At 48.1% G+C, this 17,531-nt stretch overlaps 1 protein-coding gene across 1 annotated transcript; it reads left to right on the top strand.

The window, feature by feature from the left end:
* Positions 1-2,514: 2,514 nt before the first annotated feature.
* On the top strand, positions 2,515-14,381 carry SLC22A14 (solute carrier family 22 member 14; the record flags this gene model as incomplete). The annotated part of the gene is made up of 10 exons (XM_080934697.1): positions 2,515-3,027; positions 4,089-4,192; positions 4,278-4,432; positions 5,309-5,477; positions 9,497-9,617; positions 9,844-9,935; positions 10,183-10,397; positions 11,690-11,798; positions 13,365-13,559; positions 14,213-14,381. The coding sequence occupies 10 exons, from the start codon at positions 2,515-2,517 to the stop codon at positions 14,379-14,381; spliced, it is 1,842 nt and encodes a 613-aa protein (XP_080790823.1).
* Between the last annotated feature and the right edge of the window lie 3,150 nt (positions 14,382-17,531).

The raw sequence follows: 17,531 nt of genomic DNA, 5'->3' as shown, positions 1-17,531 counted from the left end.
TCAGCATTGTCTTCCACACACACGTGAGGGCACAGGAGGTTTGTCTGTGTGCATCTGACTTACTTCACTCAGCAGAGTGCCCACCTCTCTACCCATGTTTCTGCAAATGACAGAGTTTGGTCTCTAATGTCTGAATGATATTCTATTGTGCATACATGGAATAGAGACAGATGATATATAAATTATAGGTGGTATGTAGACAGATTGAATTATAAATCGATAATTGATGGGTGGTAAATATAGATACATGATGGATAGTAGATAGAGAGACGATAGATAGATAGATGATAGGTAGATAGATGGATAGAGAGATGATTGATAGGTGGTAAATATAGGTATATAATAGATATAGGTTAGGTAGATAGAGATGGAGAGATAGATGATTTATAGGTGGTAAATGAATATAGGTATATAATAGATACATGATAGGTAGATAGACAGATAGATAATAGGTAGATAGATGATGATAGATAGACAGACAGACATATAGACAGGCAGACAGGCAGGTCATCTGGGTCACTGTGAGCAAATCGCTGACAGAAACAACTTGGAGGAAAGAAGGGTTTATTTTGTCTCAGGTTTGGAGACCTGGTTCCCTGTGGTGTTAAGGTCATAACGGGATTCCTGGCAGCAGGAATACGTGGCACTGACAATCATGGCCATGAAGCAGCAGCAGAGAGCAGCTAGTCCTAGGGCACAGGAAACAACCTTCTCATAGGACTGAGCCTGCTGACACCATTGTGCCAGCCGGGCCCAACTCCTGAAGGAGCCACAGTCCCCAGAAACAGCATAACTTTAAACCTCATAACAATGGATTTTTGACTCACTTTTCTAGTCATGATTTCTGAATCCACTTTGTTTCTTCTTCCCTTGACTTTTTCTAAATTAAAATTGTTTACCTTTGGTTTAGTTTTCTGCCTACTGAAGTAAGTATTAAATCTCTATTAAGCAAAAGGAGCTTTAAAGATTTCATCCCTGTCCTGTATAATTTCCCAATTTCCCAATCACAGAAAGCTCTGAGAATTATCTGTCCTTTCCCTTCTCAACTCTCTCTCTCTCTCTCTCTCTCTCTCTCTCTCTCTCTCTCTCTCTCTCTCTCTCTCTCTCACACACACACACACACACACACACACACACATTATAGGACAGAAGAGGTCATTGAATCCCCGGAGCTAGAGTTCCAGACGATTGGGAACCACCTGATATGGGTGCTGGGAGCTGAACTCCAGGCTTCTGCAAAGGCAGAGTATCGAGCTGTGTCTGCAGTCCCACCATGTCCAGGCTTGTCATTTTGGTGACCCGTGGCTGCCTCTCAGGCTGCCTCCCCGCGCTCTTTCATGGCTTCTCGCTTAGGTGTACCCATCTCTCTTCACTTCCTCACACGCCACGCCAGGCTGGCTGGACACTTCACTCTTCTCCGGTCTCTGTGGAGACTTGGAGGCTGTGCATTTGCCTCTCTAGCTAGTACCATTCCTCTCCCTGGGTCCCAAGGCTTAACTGCACTGTGTCTAGCCACAGTTTCTCCTGTTGTGCTTGAGAGGAGTGTTGGGCTTCTTGGATGTCTTGATTTATGCTTTTGGAGTTTAAGAAAATCCGTTGTTTCTCTATACTAATACATACATACATTTTTTTCTCTTCCCTTTCTCTTACCGGTTTCTGTTTAGACCTGGGCTTAACCTTCCACCCATGAAGTCTTCCCACGTGTCCAACTCTCAGCTACACATTCTGGCTCACTAACTCTCCGTACTGAATCGCTTTAACTTTCCTCTTAGTGCTTTTATTCCAAACAACCTTTAACCCTTTCTTGTGCTCAGTGGCTCACCATCTGTCTTTGTGAAATTCCTGGCAGTCTCCTAGTGCCTGCCTTCTCAGACCACAATCTGGGTTTGCCATCGGCCTTTGATACTCTCTTGGGCTCCCCTGACAGGAAGTCTGCACAGAAAGGGAGGCTAACCCGTGGCCTCTTCAGCACTGCTGAGGGGTTTTGGCTCACAAGTCAGTATTAGCCTGTGCCTGCTCCTCACTGCTGCCAAGGCATATCGTAGATACTGCTTACAACCCTCCTGCCCTCCTCTGCTGCCCTACTATGGGTCCAGGTTACGTCTGTCTCCTTTAGTGTTCCTCATTCCAGCCCTGGCTTCTAAGCTTTATGGCTAAGGCTCCCAGCCTCTGCCCTGGGCCTTTGCCATCCCTGACTCAGGAGTTTATTTTACTATTCGTTTATTTTCTTGAAGGAGGGGGGAACTTGAAATTCCAGCGATGCCTCAGATGTGTGAACGGGTTGTTGTGGGGAATAGCTGCCAGAGAGCTATTGACATTCACGAGAAGAACATTCTCTGACACATTCCAAGTGTCCAATGTACTAAGGGGGCAGTTAGACAGGAAGGAAAGGGAGGGTCCATGAACTTCGCATTGACCTGAGGCAGAGGGTCTTTTCTTGTCCACTGGCTTCCATACTGGGACCTGACGAAGGGAAGGTGTCAAGGGACTGACCTGCATCCTTTCTTTGAACAGATGAAGGAAGAACAGGACTCCAACACAGCGTTCAGATTCCAGAATCCCAGGGACACACACCAGCATGAGATTTCTCATCCCTCCCAAAACTGGTCCTTGGAGATGTTGTTACGCAGATTGAAGGCCATAGAAGCCAGGAGGGATGACAAGTTTACCAGCGTTCTGGCTGCCATCGGGGAGTTTGGCACATTCCAGTGGAGGCTGGTGGCCCTCACCTTCATCCCCAGCATCCTGTCAGGCTACTTCATGTTTTCTCATGACTTCTTGCTCACAGCTCAGAGGCCCTACTGTAACACCAGCTGGATCCTGGAAGTGGGTCCCGATCTCACAGAGGAAGAACAGTGGAACCTCACCCTGCCCCGGGCACCCAATGGCAGCTTCCTGACGTGCCTCATGTATATACCCGTGCCGTGGGATCTAGACTCCATCATCCACTTTGGCCTCAATTATACAGAAACGTGCAAACATGGGTGGATCTACCCTTTTGCCAAAACGCGCTCTCTGATCAACGAGGTGTGCTCTTCTTTTGTACTGACTTGACTCTAACTACACTCTGCAGAGGGGAAGAAATTAGGGTCCTTGTTCCCCAGACCCGGGCCCTGATTTTCTTAGCCAGGAAGCTAGAATGTATTTTTGGCTTAGACCAGGCTTGCCACCTGTCCAGAGGAGTTCTTCTCAGGAGAGAGAATTGCTGTGGCTCTTGGCTTCCAGTCAAGGGATGACCCTTAAGTTGAGGGCCCTAGAGATGGAGGCCCAGTGGCTGTGTGCAGGATGTGTGTGTAGGGGGGGGTTGTTCTTTTCATCTGCATTCTGTCCAGCATCTGGCAGTCCTTGTACTGAGGCAGCAGAGGCACGGGCACAGGAGGGTCAGGAGGGTCAGGAGGGTCAGGAGGGTCAGGAGGGTCAGGAGGGTCAGGAGGGTCAGGAGGGTCAGGAGGGTCAGGAGGGTCAGGAGGCAACCAAGCAGAATGACAGAAGCTAGAGCTGGAAAAGAAAAACATTGTACTGGGCATTCTCACAGGGCTTCATACCCTGAGGTTGCAGTGTGTGTGTGTGTGTGTGTGTGTGTGTGTATGTGTGTGTATGTGTGTGTTTGTGTGTGTATGTGTGTGTGTATATTGTGTGTTTGTGTGTTGTAATAAGTGCTTAGGTAATCTCCTGTCTGAGTCACCCCTCCACTTCCTCTCTCCATGTTTTGCTACAGGGTCTACCAGACATTGAACAGGGTCCAGGGGTCACAGAGTCAGGCCTATAACCTTTCCTTGGGTGCCAACTGCCTAAGGCACAGGCTCACAACTTGTGGGTCAGGACCTTTTCACAGGGGTTGCACATCAGCTATCTTGCCTATCAGATATGTATGTTAAGATTCATAATAGCAAGGTTACAGTTATGAGGTAGCAGCTCGTGTAGTATTACGATAGTATTGTGGTTGGGGGGTCACCACAACTCGGGGAGCTGTGTTAAAGTGTCAGAGCATTAGGAAGGGTGAGAACCACTGGCCTAAGATTTCCCCTCTGGGCCAAGCTCAGTCTCTGCTCACGAGGTGGTGATCAGCGCCCTTGTCTAACCTGCAGTTTGACCTGGTGTGTGGCAATGAACCCTACAAGGAAAACGGGCAGACTGTGTTCCTGTCAGGAGTCTTGACCGGGTCTCTTCTCTTCGGGTTCTTAAGTGACAAGTGAGTGTCCCAGAGTTCCCTCTGATCCCTGGGACAGGGAGATGTGACTTGGTGGCATCTTCTCCTCACATCCCCACCCCCACAGGTTGGGCCGCTATCCAATCATCCTGCTGTCTCTGCTGGGCTTCCTCATCTTCGGCTTCGGAATGGCCTTTGTGAACAGCTTTTATCAGTATCTGTTCTTCCGCTTTTTTGTGGCCCAGGCCTCCGTCGGCTATGCCATCTGCAGTGTATCTTTAGGTGACTGGATCTCAAGGGGGCACGGTGGGATGGGAACCCATATAGTTCAAGAGGGAGTAGGAAGCAGAGCTACCTGGGAGGGACAGGCTGACAGGAACCTAAGGGGAAGCAACAGGCCATAAAGCTCGGTGGGGAAGGAGCAACGGGGCACCACACTCCTACGTGCCTGAAGGCATGAGGAATTCAGAAGGGAGTGCTCCCAACCCTCATCCTCCACAGTAGTCTTCTGTGCCCTGTTACCCCCTCCACGTTCCTTGTGAACCCTGCACCTAGATTGCTTTGCTCATTTCATCCCATGCCTCAGAAAGTTTAGCCATCTTGTTCGGCGGCCACAGAGCAAGGAGGAGCTGGGGTTTCTACTCAGGTTTATGTGATGCTAACACCTCCAGCACAGCCTAGAACCAAATGCCTGTAGCCCCTCATTTCCTCAGTGCTTCCTGGCATCCCTTCTCATGAGAACCTGTCAGAGCACAGCCAAAGGGAACTGACCTCCCACAGAACCTTAGGCCATGGAGATCAAAGCATGAATACACTCCCAGACAAGTGGTTGCTTGTCTTAGCGCATGTCTGACTGTTCGAGGTGCCCTGCCCGGGCCTCTCCTATGAGAGGCACTGCTTAGGCAGAAGCTTTAGAGGCAGTGGCTGAGGGCGGAACAAAATGAAGGGTGTGTGGGAGCCGAGGAGGTGCATCAAGGAGTAGGATGTGTACCGGGGGACACAGACAATCTAGAGGCGTCTGAAGATCTGAAACAGGCAGAAGAAACTTTGTTGACCCTGAACTGTCAAGGGTAGGGGAGGCCAGTCAGTAGGCTGCATGGAAGGCCAGCCAGGGGACTGTGACCTGACCACAGTTTTGTCCTCATGTTCTCTGCACAGTCATGGAGTGGCTGGTGGGTGAGCGTCGCGCCCAAGCCGTGATTCTCCAGCACTGTTTCTTCACCGTGGGGATTATAATCCTGACCGGCTCTGCTTACAAAGTTGCCCACTGGAGGCTGCTCTTCCTTCTGTGCGGGATGCCTATGTTTCCCCTCATCTGCAATATCTGGTGAGCAGTCCGCTTTCAAGGCCTCCACGGGGTAGGGTCCCATGGGTGGAAATGGAGAGGGCCATGGAAGTGTGTGTGGGGCAGGGGGGACCCCAGCAGCCCTCAGAGAAGAGTGTGGAAGAGATGTCAAGAGAGGTGGGCAGAACCCTAGGATAACAAAGATTCAAAGACAAGCATAGTTCGGGGCTCAGGTAAGGCGGAAAATTTTAGGATGGCCTTGGTCATGTTGTTGAGGTGATGCCACAATAGGAGGAACCATGACCCAGGAACTGAAGCTGAGTCAGCGAAGTGCCCCAGGAAATGACCCTTTGGGAAAAAGAGAAGGGGCCTTTTGCGGTCCTCTGAGGCAAGTTCAAGCGATTTGTTGTTTTTAAATGTAGGGGGCCATAGACAGGAATGTCGGAGCGGGGAACTGTGAAGGCACACCTCACGTAGCTGAGCTCGGAGGAATAGGGAGGAGGAAACAGCCATGTGCTGGCTGTGTTCGTGGAGAGACAGTCATGGCTGAGAGGGAGGCGTGAGGAAGAGAATGAATTCAACACCTCGACAGGCTCACATTTTGTTTTCACAAGTCTGATGGGCATCAGGAAGCAGAGCAGAGACTCCAGAGGCTAGAGATGACGTACATAAAAAACACAGGTAACAGACCTGGGATTCGCATCCCAGCCTGCCTGGCTTCAGAGCCCCTGGTCGACCGTAATGCCCGAACAACACACAGGCCAAGTGTAAGGGGTGAGGTGATGAGTTAAACACGGGGCATGTAAATGGCTTGGGACCTTTCCGATTCTGCAGAAGCTAGGGACCAGCCTTGTCAGTCCTCTAGAGGCCGAGGCCAGTGAGTGTGAGTGGCAGATGATAATGCCAGGTGGCATGTTTTTGTCATGTATCTAGGACAACTTGACCTGAAGGAATTTTTAAAAATATCATTAACAGGGCTGGGAAGATAGATCCAGTGGGTAAATTGTCATGCAAGTGTGAGAGCCTGGGGAGATAGATCCAGTGGGTAAATTGTCATGCAAGTGTGAGAGCCTGGGGAGATAGATCCAGTGGGTAAATTGTCATGCAAGTGTGAGAGCCTGGGGAGATAGATCCAGTGGGTAAATTGTCATGCAAGTGTGAGAGCCTGGGGAGATAGATCCAGTGGGTAAATTGCCATGCAAGTGTGAGAGCCTAGTTTTGGTGCCTAGCATCCATGTAGACAGCCAAATGTGGGACCACACTCTTTTAATCTGAGTGATGGGGAGACAAAGACAGAAAGATCCCTGGGGCCTGCAGATCAGCCAATCGAGCATAATTGATTAGTCCCAGGTCCCCTTGAGAGACCCTATTTTAAAAAATAACCCGGCTGGTTCCGGAGGAACAACATCCAAGGTTGACCTCTGGCTTCTACAGGCTTGCACACACACTGGCGCACATACAGCCTGTGGGTGTGTGTATCTGTACACACATGAACATGAACATGTTTATATACACACTCTCATGTACGACCTCTATACACGTGTTACCAATGTAATAGGGACATATTATTAAAAATTAAATAAGACTAGAAGGTTTGTGATGTCAAGTTCCCAGTTTCTCACCTTTCAGGCTATGGTTCCTTTTCCAGAATTCCTCACTAAGCTTTTGGCCTTTTTCCTGGACAATCTTCAGTGGGACGAACTCACTGGAGCACAGGCTGTTGTATTAATATTTTCCTTTTTTTAAACCAGAGGGTTGACGCACACATGCCACAGCAGCAGCCTAGACGGCAGCAAACAGACACCTTCTTGGCAGTTTGATGTGTGTGAGTGTCTGCAGTAACCACCACCTAATGAAGAGAGAATTTTTTTCCTTCAGCTGTGGCATTCAGCAGCTGTAGTGTTACAAATGCCTGCAGGACAAGTTGACAGGCATGTTGGCTTGGCTTAATGAAACAGTAGCAGAACTTCCCCACTGGGACTTACGACTTCCCAAGCTATAAGTTTTTGTCTGATTATTGTACCAAAGGAGCTCCATCCTGTGGAGTGAGCATCAAGTCTAAGCCAGAGGTAGTTGGTGGCACCTGTAACCGCTGTGCCACTGTTACACAGGTGGCCATGCTGTTAAGTAGGGCTCTTAAGTGAGCAGGACTGTTGCTGATGACAGTTCTCTCACAGTGGCTTGTATGACACCTTCAAAAACGACAATTACTCACCAGCAAGGAGAAGGAAAACCTTACAGCTCAGACTTAGCTTGATTTGTTTCCTGCAACCAGAGCATGCAGTGGTTTCAGGGTTAGTCATTAACCATTCTCTTGGGTATGCATGTCACAGTGGTAATAGCTTGTATGGTTTATGAGGCTTTAGAGATATCACTGAACAGAGCAGTAGTCCACCCCTGTGTGCTTAAGGTTGGAGTTGTCTTACAAAACTATCTTTGGTCACTTCTACCTTGTGCTCTCTCTCCTCACTGTCTAATCCTCTCCTCCAGTTTCAAGGTTTTGAATTTCAGGAGGGGCTTCTTAGTAACAATATCATTTGTCTCTTATGCTACCTCAAGACATAAAAAAACCCAAAAACAAAACCAAAACCCAACAAAATGCCAAGCCATCATTTCCATCTGTCTTTCTTCTTGTCTGACCTACCTGCCCGATCACAGTCTGTTACAGAAGACTCACACATCTTCTCCCTGTGGTCATGTCTCCCATTTGTTATAGGCCAGTTCCCTTAAGGCCTGCAAGTGCCTCAGTGTGCTGATTGCTACCTTTATGGTTTACAGCATGTTTTCTAGTCCACTGGCCTTCTGGGAGACATCTCTGTGCACATTTGGTAGACCATGCACATCAAGGAAGGAATTCCAGTACATAGCACACGGAGCAAGATGGCCGTCTCAGGATTTCTACCAAGAGTGTTTCACCCTGAGTCACCTTTGCTGCCTTTTGTAAAATATGTATATGTGTGTATGCGTATGCCTATGTATATATATGTGTGTATGTATCTGTATGTGTATGTATATATAGAATGTAGGTGTGTATGTGTATGCACACATGTGTACAGGTATCTGTGGTAGACAGATGATGTCAGATCCCCTGGAGCTGGAGTTAACAGGTGATTGTAAACCACTCAGTGTAGGTGCTAGAAACTGACCCTGAGTCCTCTATAAAAATGTATATATCTGAGTCTTGTTCTGTAGTCTTGGCTGTCCTTCTACTCTTATGGAGTCCAGACTGACCTCAAATTTGCAACAGTCTTCTCAGATGCTGGGTTCACAGGTTTATCCCATTACAACCTAGCCCTCATCTTTGTCAAGTCCCTGTTGCACAAGCACCAATGATTGTGTACTTTTCCCAGAGAGATGTAAAAGACACATTTATTCACTCCCAATAATGGCAAGGCCAGCAGAGCACAGAAAGATTTATCAACTCTCTTTCAGCAAATCCATGAGCTCACTGACTTCCTTCTCTGTACACAGATGAGTGCTGCACCATGTACCCCACCCCTTAGGCTGTCTTGAATCTTCTGCATACTTCAGAGATCCTGTTCCTATATGGCAGTGGGTTGGGTAGAAGGGGTGGCTACCAGACTGAGTAACAGCCTCATCACTACCCATAGAGTTAGCTGCTCTACTTCCTCCTTTTCCTGTTGTTGCTACAACCATGGGCCAGAGAAATGTTAGCTCTCCTCACCATAGCCATCTGTTTCGTGGTGGTGATGGTCACGTGGAGCCTGAAGGAAACAGCTCCACTATGGTGCTCGGAGATTGGGCATGGAGGATGCCTCTCAGGCATGCCTTTGAGCTGGCAAAGAAGAGCTTAGAGGGTAAAGAGACCACAGGGCACAGGGATTGAGGCTGGGCACTGCGTCTGGGCAGCACTGGGGACTGGGGTGGGTTTAGGGAAAGAAGGGCTGGCTGCCATGTAGGAGCAGCAGGCATCTTGAGGTTGGTGGTGGCCTTTGAGGTTCCTTGGTCACATGTTGATACAGATGGCATCTCAGCTGGGGAGCCACTGGGCTTTGAGGCGTCCTAGAACCCTGAGGTAAGAGAGAAGTGGGGTCCCACAGGGTTCTCCGAGAGTCCCCACGGTGGCTGATGGTGAGAGGAAGGGTGGAAGAAGCCAAGAAGGTGCTGTGCTATGCAGCTGAGGTGAACAAGAAGACCATCCCTTTACATCTACTGAATGAGGTAAGAGGCTTCAGTCCAGGAACGAGGCCAGGGCTGGAGACTGGAGACCTCCATCATCTGTTCAGTGGGACCTAAGTCTTCAGAATGAGCACAACTAAGCCATGCCTGGGCAAGGACAAAAGTGGCTATCACTGGGGGAGGGGCAGGCCTTGCCCTGTGCATGTGGGCAGGGAGGAAGCTGGGGTCTCCTCTGCCTCTGGCTGGTCTTATTGTCTTGTGGCTACAGGTTCCAGGAAAGAAAGGGGCAAAGGCCTCCATCCTGGACTTCTATACCAATCAGCACCTCTTCAAGGTGGTCTTGGCCATGAGCTGTGTGTGGTGAGTACCTGGGGCTGGTGGAAAATTCTGGGCATGGCAGAGGGGTTAGTCAGGGCTAGGCCATGTCTTCCAGTCTCTGTCCTGATTCCTGATACTCTATCCTCCTTCCCTCTGACTTCTTCCCTTCTTTCTCTTTCTCTTCTCTCCCCTCCTCCTCCCCCATCTCTCTCCCTTTCTCTATCCTCCCTTCCCCTCTCTCCATCCCCCTCCTTTCTCTCTCCCTTGTTCACTCACAATTTTGTTTCAGGTTTACTGTCAGTTACATCAATTTCACACTGAACCTCAAGATGAAGGACTTTGGGCTGGACATCTACTTCACACAGGTGGTCCCGAGCATCTTGGCAGTGCCAGCCCAGTTCTGCTGCGTCATTCTCCTGGAGTATTTTGGGAGGAAGTGGAGCCTAAACCTGACTCTCTTCCTAGTCACCCTCACATGCCTGTTTCTCCTTTTACTCCCCGAAGGTACAGCGTTTAAGGAAGACAGCCCCATACCTTTCCTTCCTTCACGGTTCTCTTAGTGTCTCTTGTCTCAGCCAGCCAGCTAAGCATGAAGGGTTGGCTTCCTGTATGCATGCTCTGCCCTCCTTGAGGAAACTCCAGGCCCCTAAGACTGGAGAGAGGAGCTCATGCTATTAAAAGACAATTAACCCTGAGCAGGAGAGCAGGCATCCTCTGTGACCCCATTCCAACCCACACCAGAAGCAGACCTAGGGGGTAAATGAGAGTAGATGGTGACAAGAATGTTCCTTTAGCTGTTTCCCTAGGCCTTGCCCCTCATCTGGAGCCTTTGATTGGCAAGCACCTACTGTTATCTGTGCTGTCTAGGATAATCTACTCATTGAAAATTGGTCTAGTAGTGACCTAGTTCCATGGTGGCTGCCTTGCTCAGAGGCCTTTCCCAGGGACTGGCTGCCTGGATCCTGGTACTCAGCATTACTTCCAGCATTTCAAAGATTCCTGGGTCACAAACACGGTCAGTCTGTAGGGCTGGAGTTGACAGAGCTGTGGTCTGTTCATGGCCGGTGCCCCGTAGGGGAGGCTGCAGTGCACATCAGGCCTAAGGAGTCCCCTTCTTTCTCCTGAAACAACTCTCAGCATTCTCCCACGTGCTGGCAGATACTGACTGGCAACCACAAAATGGAGAAACATTTCCAGGCTTCTATAGCTTGACGCTTATTATTGTGATCAATGCCGAATCGTGCTGAGGTGTTTACAGATGTGGGCCAGAAACTAGGAATAGGATATTGAAGATAAAAGGTGAGGGTGGGGGACATAGCTCAGTTAGTGAAGTGCTTGCTACATAAACACGAACAATGTGACTTTGGATATCCTGCACTCTTGTAAAAAAAATCCCGTTATCTGAGTCTCAGAGAGAAAGAAAGGAGGGGTTTGCTACCCGGTCTCACTGAATCAGCAAGTTTCAGGTGCAGTGAGAAACCCTATCTTTAAAATTTTGTGTTTTGTCTGCCCCAAGACCTGCCCTAAGATATGCTCTAAGGCCTGTCCCAAGGTCTCCTCAAAGCTTGCCCCAAGGTTTTCCCCCAAGGCTCTACAACTCTCTTATTGTGGTAACTTCAGGACTGGCTGGGCCTATGCAGACAAACCCTCCTCTGGCTCAATGTCTGAGTCTGCTGGCTAGGTGACCAAGTGTAAGGGTGGGCCACTCAGCCACCTTTGGTAAGGGGCTGAGAGAAGGCCGCAGGGCCCGAAAGGTAGGGTGGCCCAAGACTTAGGACAGCGCTGTCTTCATTTAGAGCTGAAGTCGACAATCATCTTGATGCTCTTGCTTGGAGAGTTCAGCGTGTCTGGCACCATATCCATCTTCTTTATCTACACTGCCGAGCTCCTCCCCACCATCCTCAGGTACGGAGTCTGGTGGGCTGAGGTGGCGTAGGGAAATGGGACAGCGACGAGACTGATGCAGTACAGAAGATTGAGCATCAGGAAACAATCACCGTGTTAGACATGGATTCTGTGGATTGCTCTGCCCAATAACAACAACAATAACAAAAACAATAGCAAAAACAAAACAAAAACCTAGATGCTACCACTGATGATCTTTCAGTTGGCAAAACTTAAGACATGAAAGGCCCATGGTCGGGGGCTGGAGAGATGGCTCAGTGGTTAGAGCACTGACTGCTCTTCCAGAGGTCCTGAGTTCAATTCCCAGCAACCACATGGTGGCTCACAACCATCTGTAATGGGATCTGATGCCCTCTTCTGGTGTGTCTGAAGATAGTGACAGTGTACTTATATATAATAAATAAATACATCTTAAAAAAATAAATAAAAGGCCCAAGGTCCAGGTCATACATAGCAAATAGAGCTGGAGTTTGGGCTAAGAGATATCTTAGTTGTGATAAAATACCATAACAAAAGCAACTTAAGGAAAAAAAGAAGCTCAGAGTGAGAGGAACAGATCATTACATCAGGACAATCAAGGCAGAAGGAATTTGAAGCAACTGAGTGCATTACACCACAGTCAGGAAGCAGTGATGTAAGCATCAATTGTTCTCTCCACTTGCACTGTTCAGGATCCCAGCCAAGGGGATGGCGCCACCACTGTAGGACCACAGTCTCATTTAGTCCAACTGATCATGCTCAGAGGCTGGTCTCCCAGGTGATTCCAGGTTTTGTCAGGTTGACAAAGGAATGAAAACCTTCGAGTGGGACCTGACTCCACTCCTTGCCTTGTATCATCTCCTAGTTTGCTTTCTATCGATGTGACAGACACCATGACCCAAAGCAACTTGAGGAGGAAAGAGTTAATTTCATCTTATAGGCTGCCTCTATGAGGGGAAGTCAGGAGAGGGACCTGTGGGCAGGAACTGAATCAAAAGCCACGGTGGGAATGCTGCTCACTGGCTTGTTCCTTGTGGATTTTTCAGTTTGCTTTTTCATACACCCCTGTGTCATCTTCTCAGGGGTGACACTGCCCCAAGTGAGCAAGGTTCCCCCACATCAACTGTCAATTAAAGAAATGCCCTAAAATTTGCCCTCAGGCCAATCTGATGGGGGCATCTTCTCAATTGGAGTTCACTCTTCCCAAATGACTTTAGCTGCTTTGAGTTGACAAAACTAGCCAGCCCACACCAGATGCCTGGAATGGATGTGGGTTGCCCTGAGGTTCTGTTTCTTCCCCTACAAAGCTCCTGGTGATAGCAGCCCTGTCTTTCTGACCCCTGGGCTTTGTCCTTATGAGCATATGGTGTTACAATGCATACGTGATTAGTAATCCTCTTGCTTTTAATACCCAAAAAAAGAGAAGTAATTAACTCTTTTAGGTCAGCCAGGTTGGGGAACTCTGTTCTCCACACTGACACAGAATAAAGGGTAGAGCATGTGCTTTATTAACAGCCTCTTCCTCTTGCTGCGCCCAGACTCTGAGCCCAAGAAGTCTTCTAAGTCGGTTGTCAACCTCATTTTCAGGTCTACAGGTCTGGGAATGGTGTCTCTAGCCTGGGCAGCTGGAGCCATCTCATCTCTGGCCATCTTCAAACAGTCCAAAACGCAGCTGCCCATCTTCTTCTGTTGTCTTTGTTGCATCTTGGCCTTGTGTTTCTCCTCCCTGGTGCCAGAAACAGGAAACCAGCCTCTCCGTGACAGCATAGAGAACTCTTCAAGGTAGATGTGCAGAACCTCCTTGTCTCAAGCTCTGGTAATAGAGTATGCTGAATACTGTTCATCCCCATGACAAGAGGACCCCGGGATATGAGGGTTCTCCTGTTCAAAGCAGTCTCCCCCAGAACTTCTGGTTGTGGCCACTTTGCCTAGATCTAGCTCAGGTTCTGCCATCTCTCTCTGTGTCTCTGTGTCTCTGTCTGTCTCTGTCTCTCCCCTCCCCTTCCTCTCCTCCTCCCTCCCCCACCCTCTCTTCTCCCCACCCCCCTGTACAGCTTTCTTTGCCCATAGATCCTCTCTTTGCCATTTGCCCTGCCCTGTATGCCTATATGGATCGAGGCACTGTGTTTGGAGATGAGGAGACTGTGGTAACATAAATTCTCCCAAAGGTTTTTGAGAAGATTAGACCTATGTAGTAAGGATTAAAAACACACACATGTGACAGGTATTGCTGATAAAGATGGTGAAGCCCACTCCAAAGTTACAGGGAAGAGAAGGGTCAAGCTGGTGCTGGGAAATGTAGTCATCTCCCAGCTTGAAGACATCTGGACCATGACCAAGTTTGGCTGGGGATCTAGGTACATAAGAAAAAGCCCCATCTTGTTCAGAAGACGTTACTGTTGAAGATGTCTCATGTTTGTTCTCACCATCTGCAGAAGCACTATGGAACACAAGGAAAGAAGCAAGAACATTCCTAGGATGATGGTAACTGAGGAGTCGATGTCTGAAGTTGCGGCTAATTCTGAATTGACAAAAAATACCTTGTTCAATGCCAAGATGTTCAATCGAGAACCAGACAGCTTCCTCAACATGGCCTTGAGGTAACCAACAGGGAACCTAAGGACCACCCTCCCTAGAGCGTTTTGGTTTGGAGTCTAGTATGGGTATGGGGCCATGGATTCATAGCCTCAAATTCTAGACCCAGTTTGACATGTGGGAAGAGTCTGTCCTCTTCCAAGGCCAGCCCTCAGGATCCAAAAAACAGTCCCTTCTGAAGGAGGTGCTGACTTGTGGTTCACTCCAATAAAATATCATGTTGGTCTTGAGAAGGCCATGTCAAGATTGGCTGTGTCATGACAACCCAGAGGTTATGGCCTGGACAGGTATGGTGTGGTGGTCAGATAGGTAACTGAGGCTTTTCAGGATCTTTGGCTAAGTTCTCAGGGACAGCAACTAACTCTCTGGATGGAGTGGGTGTGGGATGGGCAATATCTCTGAATTCCAGAGATGGAACAGGGGTACCAATCATACCTTCTAGCCCAGCCATCAGCTCAAGGCCAAAGAAGGACAGAATTCATGAGGGTTTGGATGGAATATGAAAAACAAATGGGAACTTCTCTCATTGCCTAAGGCTGTCCTCAGCCTTCCCCTTGATATCCCAAATAAGTATGGCTCCAAAGATTACCCATCTCAGGCCCACCTTATCCTGAGAGATCCTCTCCTTGACGGCTCCAATAAAGTTGACCTCTGTCTTCCACCACTCCAAGAAAACCCCCATGATGTTTAGTGTTAACTGTCAACTTGATGTCATAGAGACTCACCAGGGAATGGGTCACTAGGCTAGTTAGGGTGGGAAGACTGGTCTGCTGCGTATGGTACTGTTTCTTGAGTTGGGTCACTAGCTGCATGAGAAGAGGAACGTTAGCTGAGCAGTGACCAGTGATTCATCCCTCTCTGTGGATGTCATAGGATCTGTTTCAAGCTCTCCACCACAGTAAACCGTAGCCTCAAGTGGTGAGATGAAACACACATTGTCTCCCTTAGGTTATTTTTGTCACAATGAATGGAAAGTTGACTTAGTCAACTTGACACTGCCTAGGGTTATCCGAGAGGAAAATCTCCATCAAGGAATTGTATAGATCAGATTGGCCCGAGGGCATGTTTGTGAAGCTTGTCTTGATTATGAATTGATGCAGGAGGGTCCAGTCCACTATGGGTATCATATCATATGGGTATGGGTATCATCCCTAGGTCCTGGGCTACATAAAGAAAAGCTTGAGCTATGAGTAAGCCAGGAAAGTGTTCCTGCCTTGAGTTTCTGCCCTGGCTTTCTTCAACCGTGTACTGTAACCTAGAAGCATAAGCCAAATGAAGTCTTTCCTTCCCAAGTTGCAACAGAAAAGAAGCTAGAGAAGTAACTAGAACAATACCCACCCTGCAGTCCTCAGAGCCCATATTTCCCAGGTTAAGCCTGCCATTGTGAGCTAACATATGACTCCTCCAAGTCTTCAGTGGGTAAACTGGGAAGTCCTCAGTGTCAGACCCTGACACCACTTTCTCCCTCTGTGGGGTGTTCTCCGAGTCAAAGCCCACTTCCTGCTCTAGATTCCTGCCTGATCTGATTAAAAATCATGAACTTGTAAAGAGTAGCTTCTGTCTAACTCTGGGAGCATCGACAAGGAAAGAAGAGCCTTCAGTTAGTGTAGTAAATGTATGAGCTGCTACATTGTCAGCAAATTCTACCTCCCACAAACCAGATGGTTTAGTGATCGAATAAGCAGTATTGAACATGCTCCTTGTGTTCAAGGACTCAAGTAATCATACATCTAGTGACAGGCCCACAAACATCGATGGATGCCAGAACTCTCATTTACCTTTTGGCTGGATACTGGGTCTTGAGAATTCTCATGTCTATGGGCAACTTTTAGGGCCTGGTATTTTTCTACTACTTCTGAGGTGTTAGCCTAAAAGTTACCCCTAGTCCCAGCCTAGACTGTCATTTTCCTATCCCCATTCCTCACACAAGATACTGCTAGCAACTTATCAAAGAGCATGAGGTCATATAGGAATACATTACTAGACACACAGTGAGCATTAAGACCCTAGAGCATGGCAGCCCTGAGGCATCTTGGAAAAAGCAAATGCAGAATCTGGTCAATCACCAAAAGAGCACAGACTCATGGGGATTCCTAAAGAAAATGAACTTGCAAACAAAAATTTACCGTGAAAATGAAGAAAAAAGAGTCGAGAAACAGAGTTGAGCCTCCGTGAGGTAATGACAAGCTCCCTGAAAGGGAGGGACAATAGAACGCAGTGTTACAGGACACAAAGGGGAAAGGAGAATAGGATTAAGCAGGGAAAGAGATGGACAAGGAGGGCAAAGGAGGGATATGGGAAGGAACAGTGAACCATATGAGACTCACTACTGTAGAAGCTTCCTAAAACAGGTACATACATGAAAGTAGACACTTTACACTACCCAATAAAACCTCCAGTGTCAGGAACTGGCTACATCTTGTGAGCTGTTGGCCAAAGGAGCACCATGGAACCCCCGAAATATCACAGACTGATACCACAGCAGTTTTTTGCTCTTCATAACCTGATGGCTAAGACCCTATTGCTGAAGACAAGACTTGCTTAATCATTGAACATGGAGAAGGTGAGCTGGTGCTTAACTAGAGGCGTTACCCCTGCTGACTAGTACTCATGGCACAGGAAGGTGCTCTGTATGTTACCAGACTAGGAAAGTAACCATAAGTGCCAGCTACAAACCCTGAAATTCACAACAGCAACCTTCCTGCATGAGATACACTAGTGTAATACTGGCACAATACAGGAGCAACCAACCACTCTCTTGGTTGGATTTAAGGCCACTCCATGAGCTGGAACTCATATCCGGGCACTGCTAAAGTGGCCAAGAGTCAGACTAGATAGGTCACAGGTCTAAGGGAAACCTAGTGCTAGTATTCTACTCAAGGAACATAGCCATAAAATGACTCCTTGTGACATATTGCTATACCGCATAGATCTGTCTCACTCGGCCCTCATCAGAGAAGCCTTTTCTTATAACAAGTTAGAATTAACACAGAGCCCCACAAATAGACCATATGCAGAAAGAAGAGACGTTTAAGCACTCATGGACTTTCGTTAAACCCTTCCCCTCAAGGCTCAGGGATCTATTCAGGAGAGGAGGTAGAAATACAAGAACCGGAGGTTACAGATGTCTCTAAGGAAATCATGTTCTCAAGACACATC

The sequence above is a fragment of the Micromys minutus genome, assembly GCF_963924665.1.
Source record: "Micromys minutus genome assembly, chromosome: 21".
Taxonomy (NCBI): Eukaryota; Metazoa; Chordata; class Mammalia; order Rodentia; family Muridae; genus Micromys; species Micromys minutus.
This window is presented reverse-complemented; position numbering and strand designations above follow the sequence as displayed.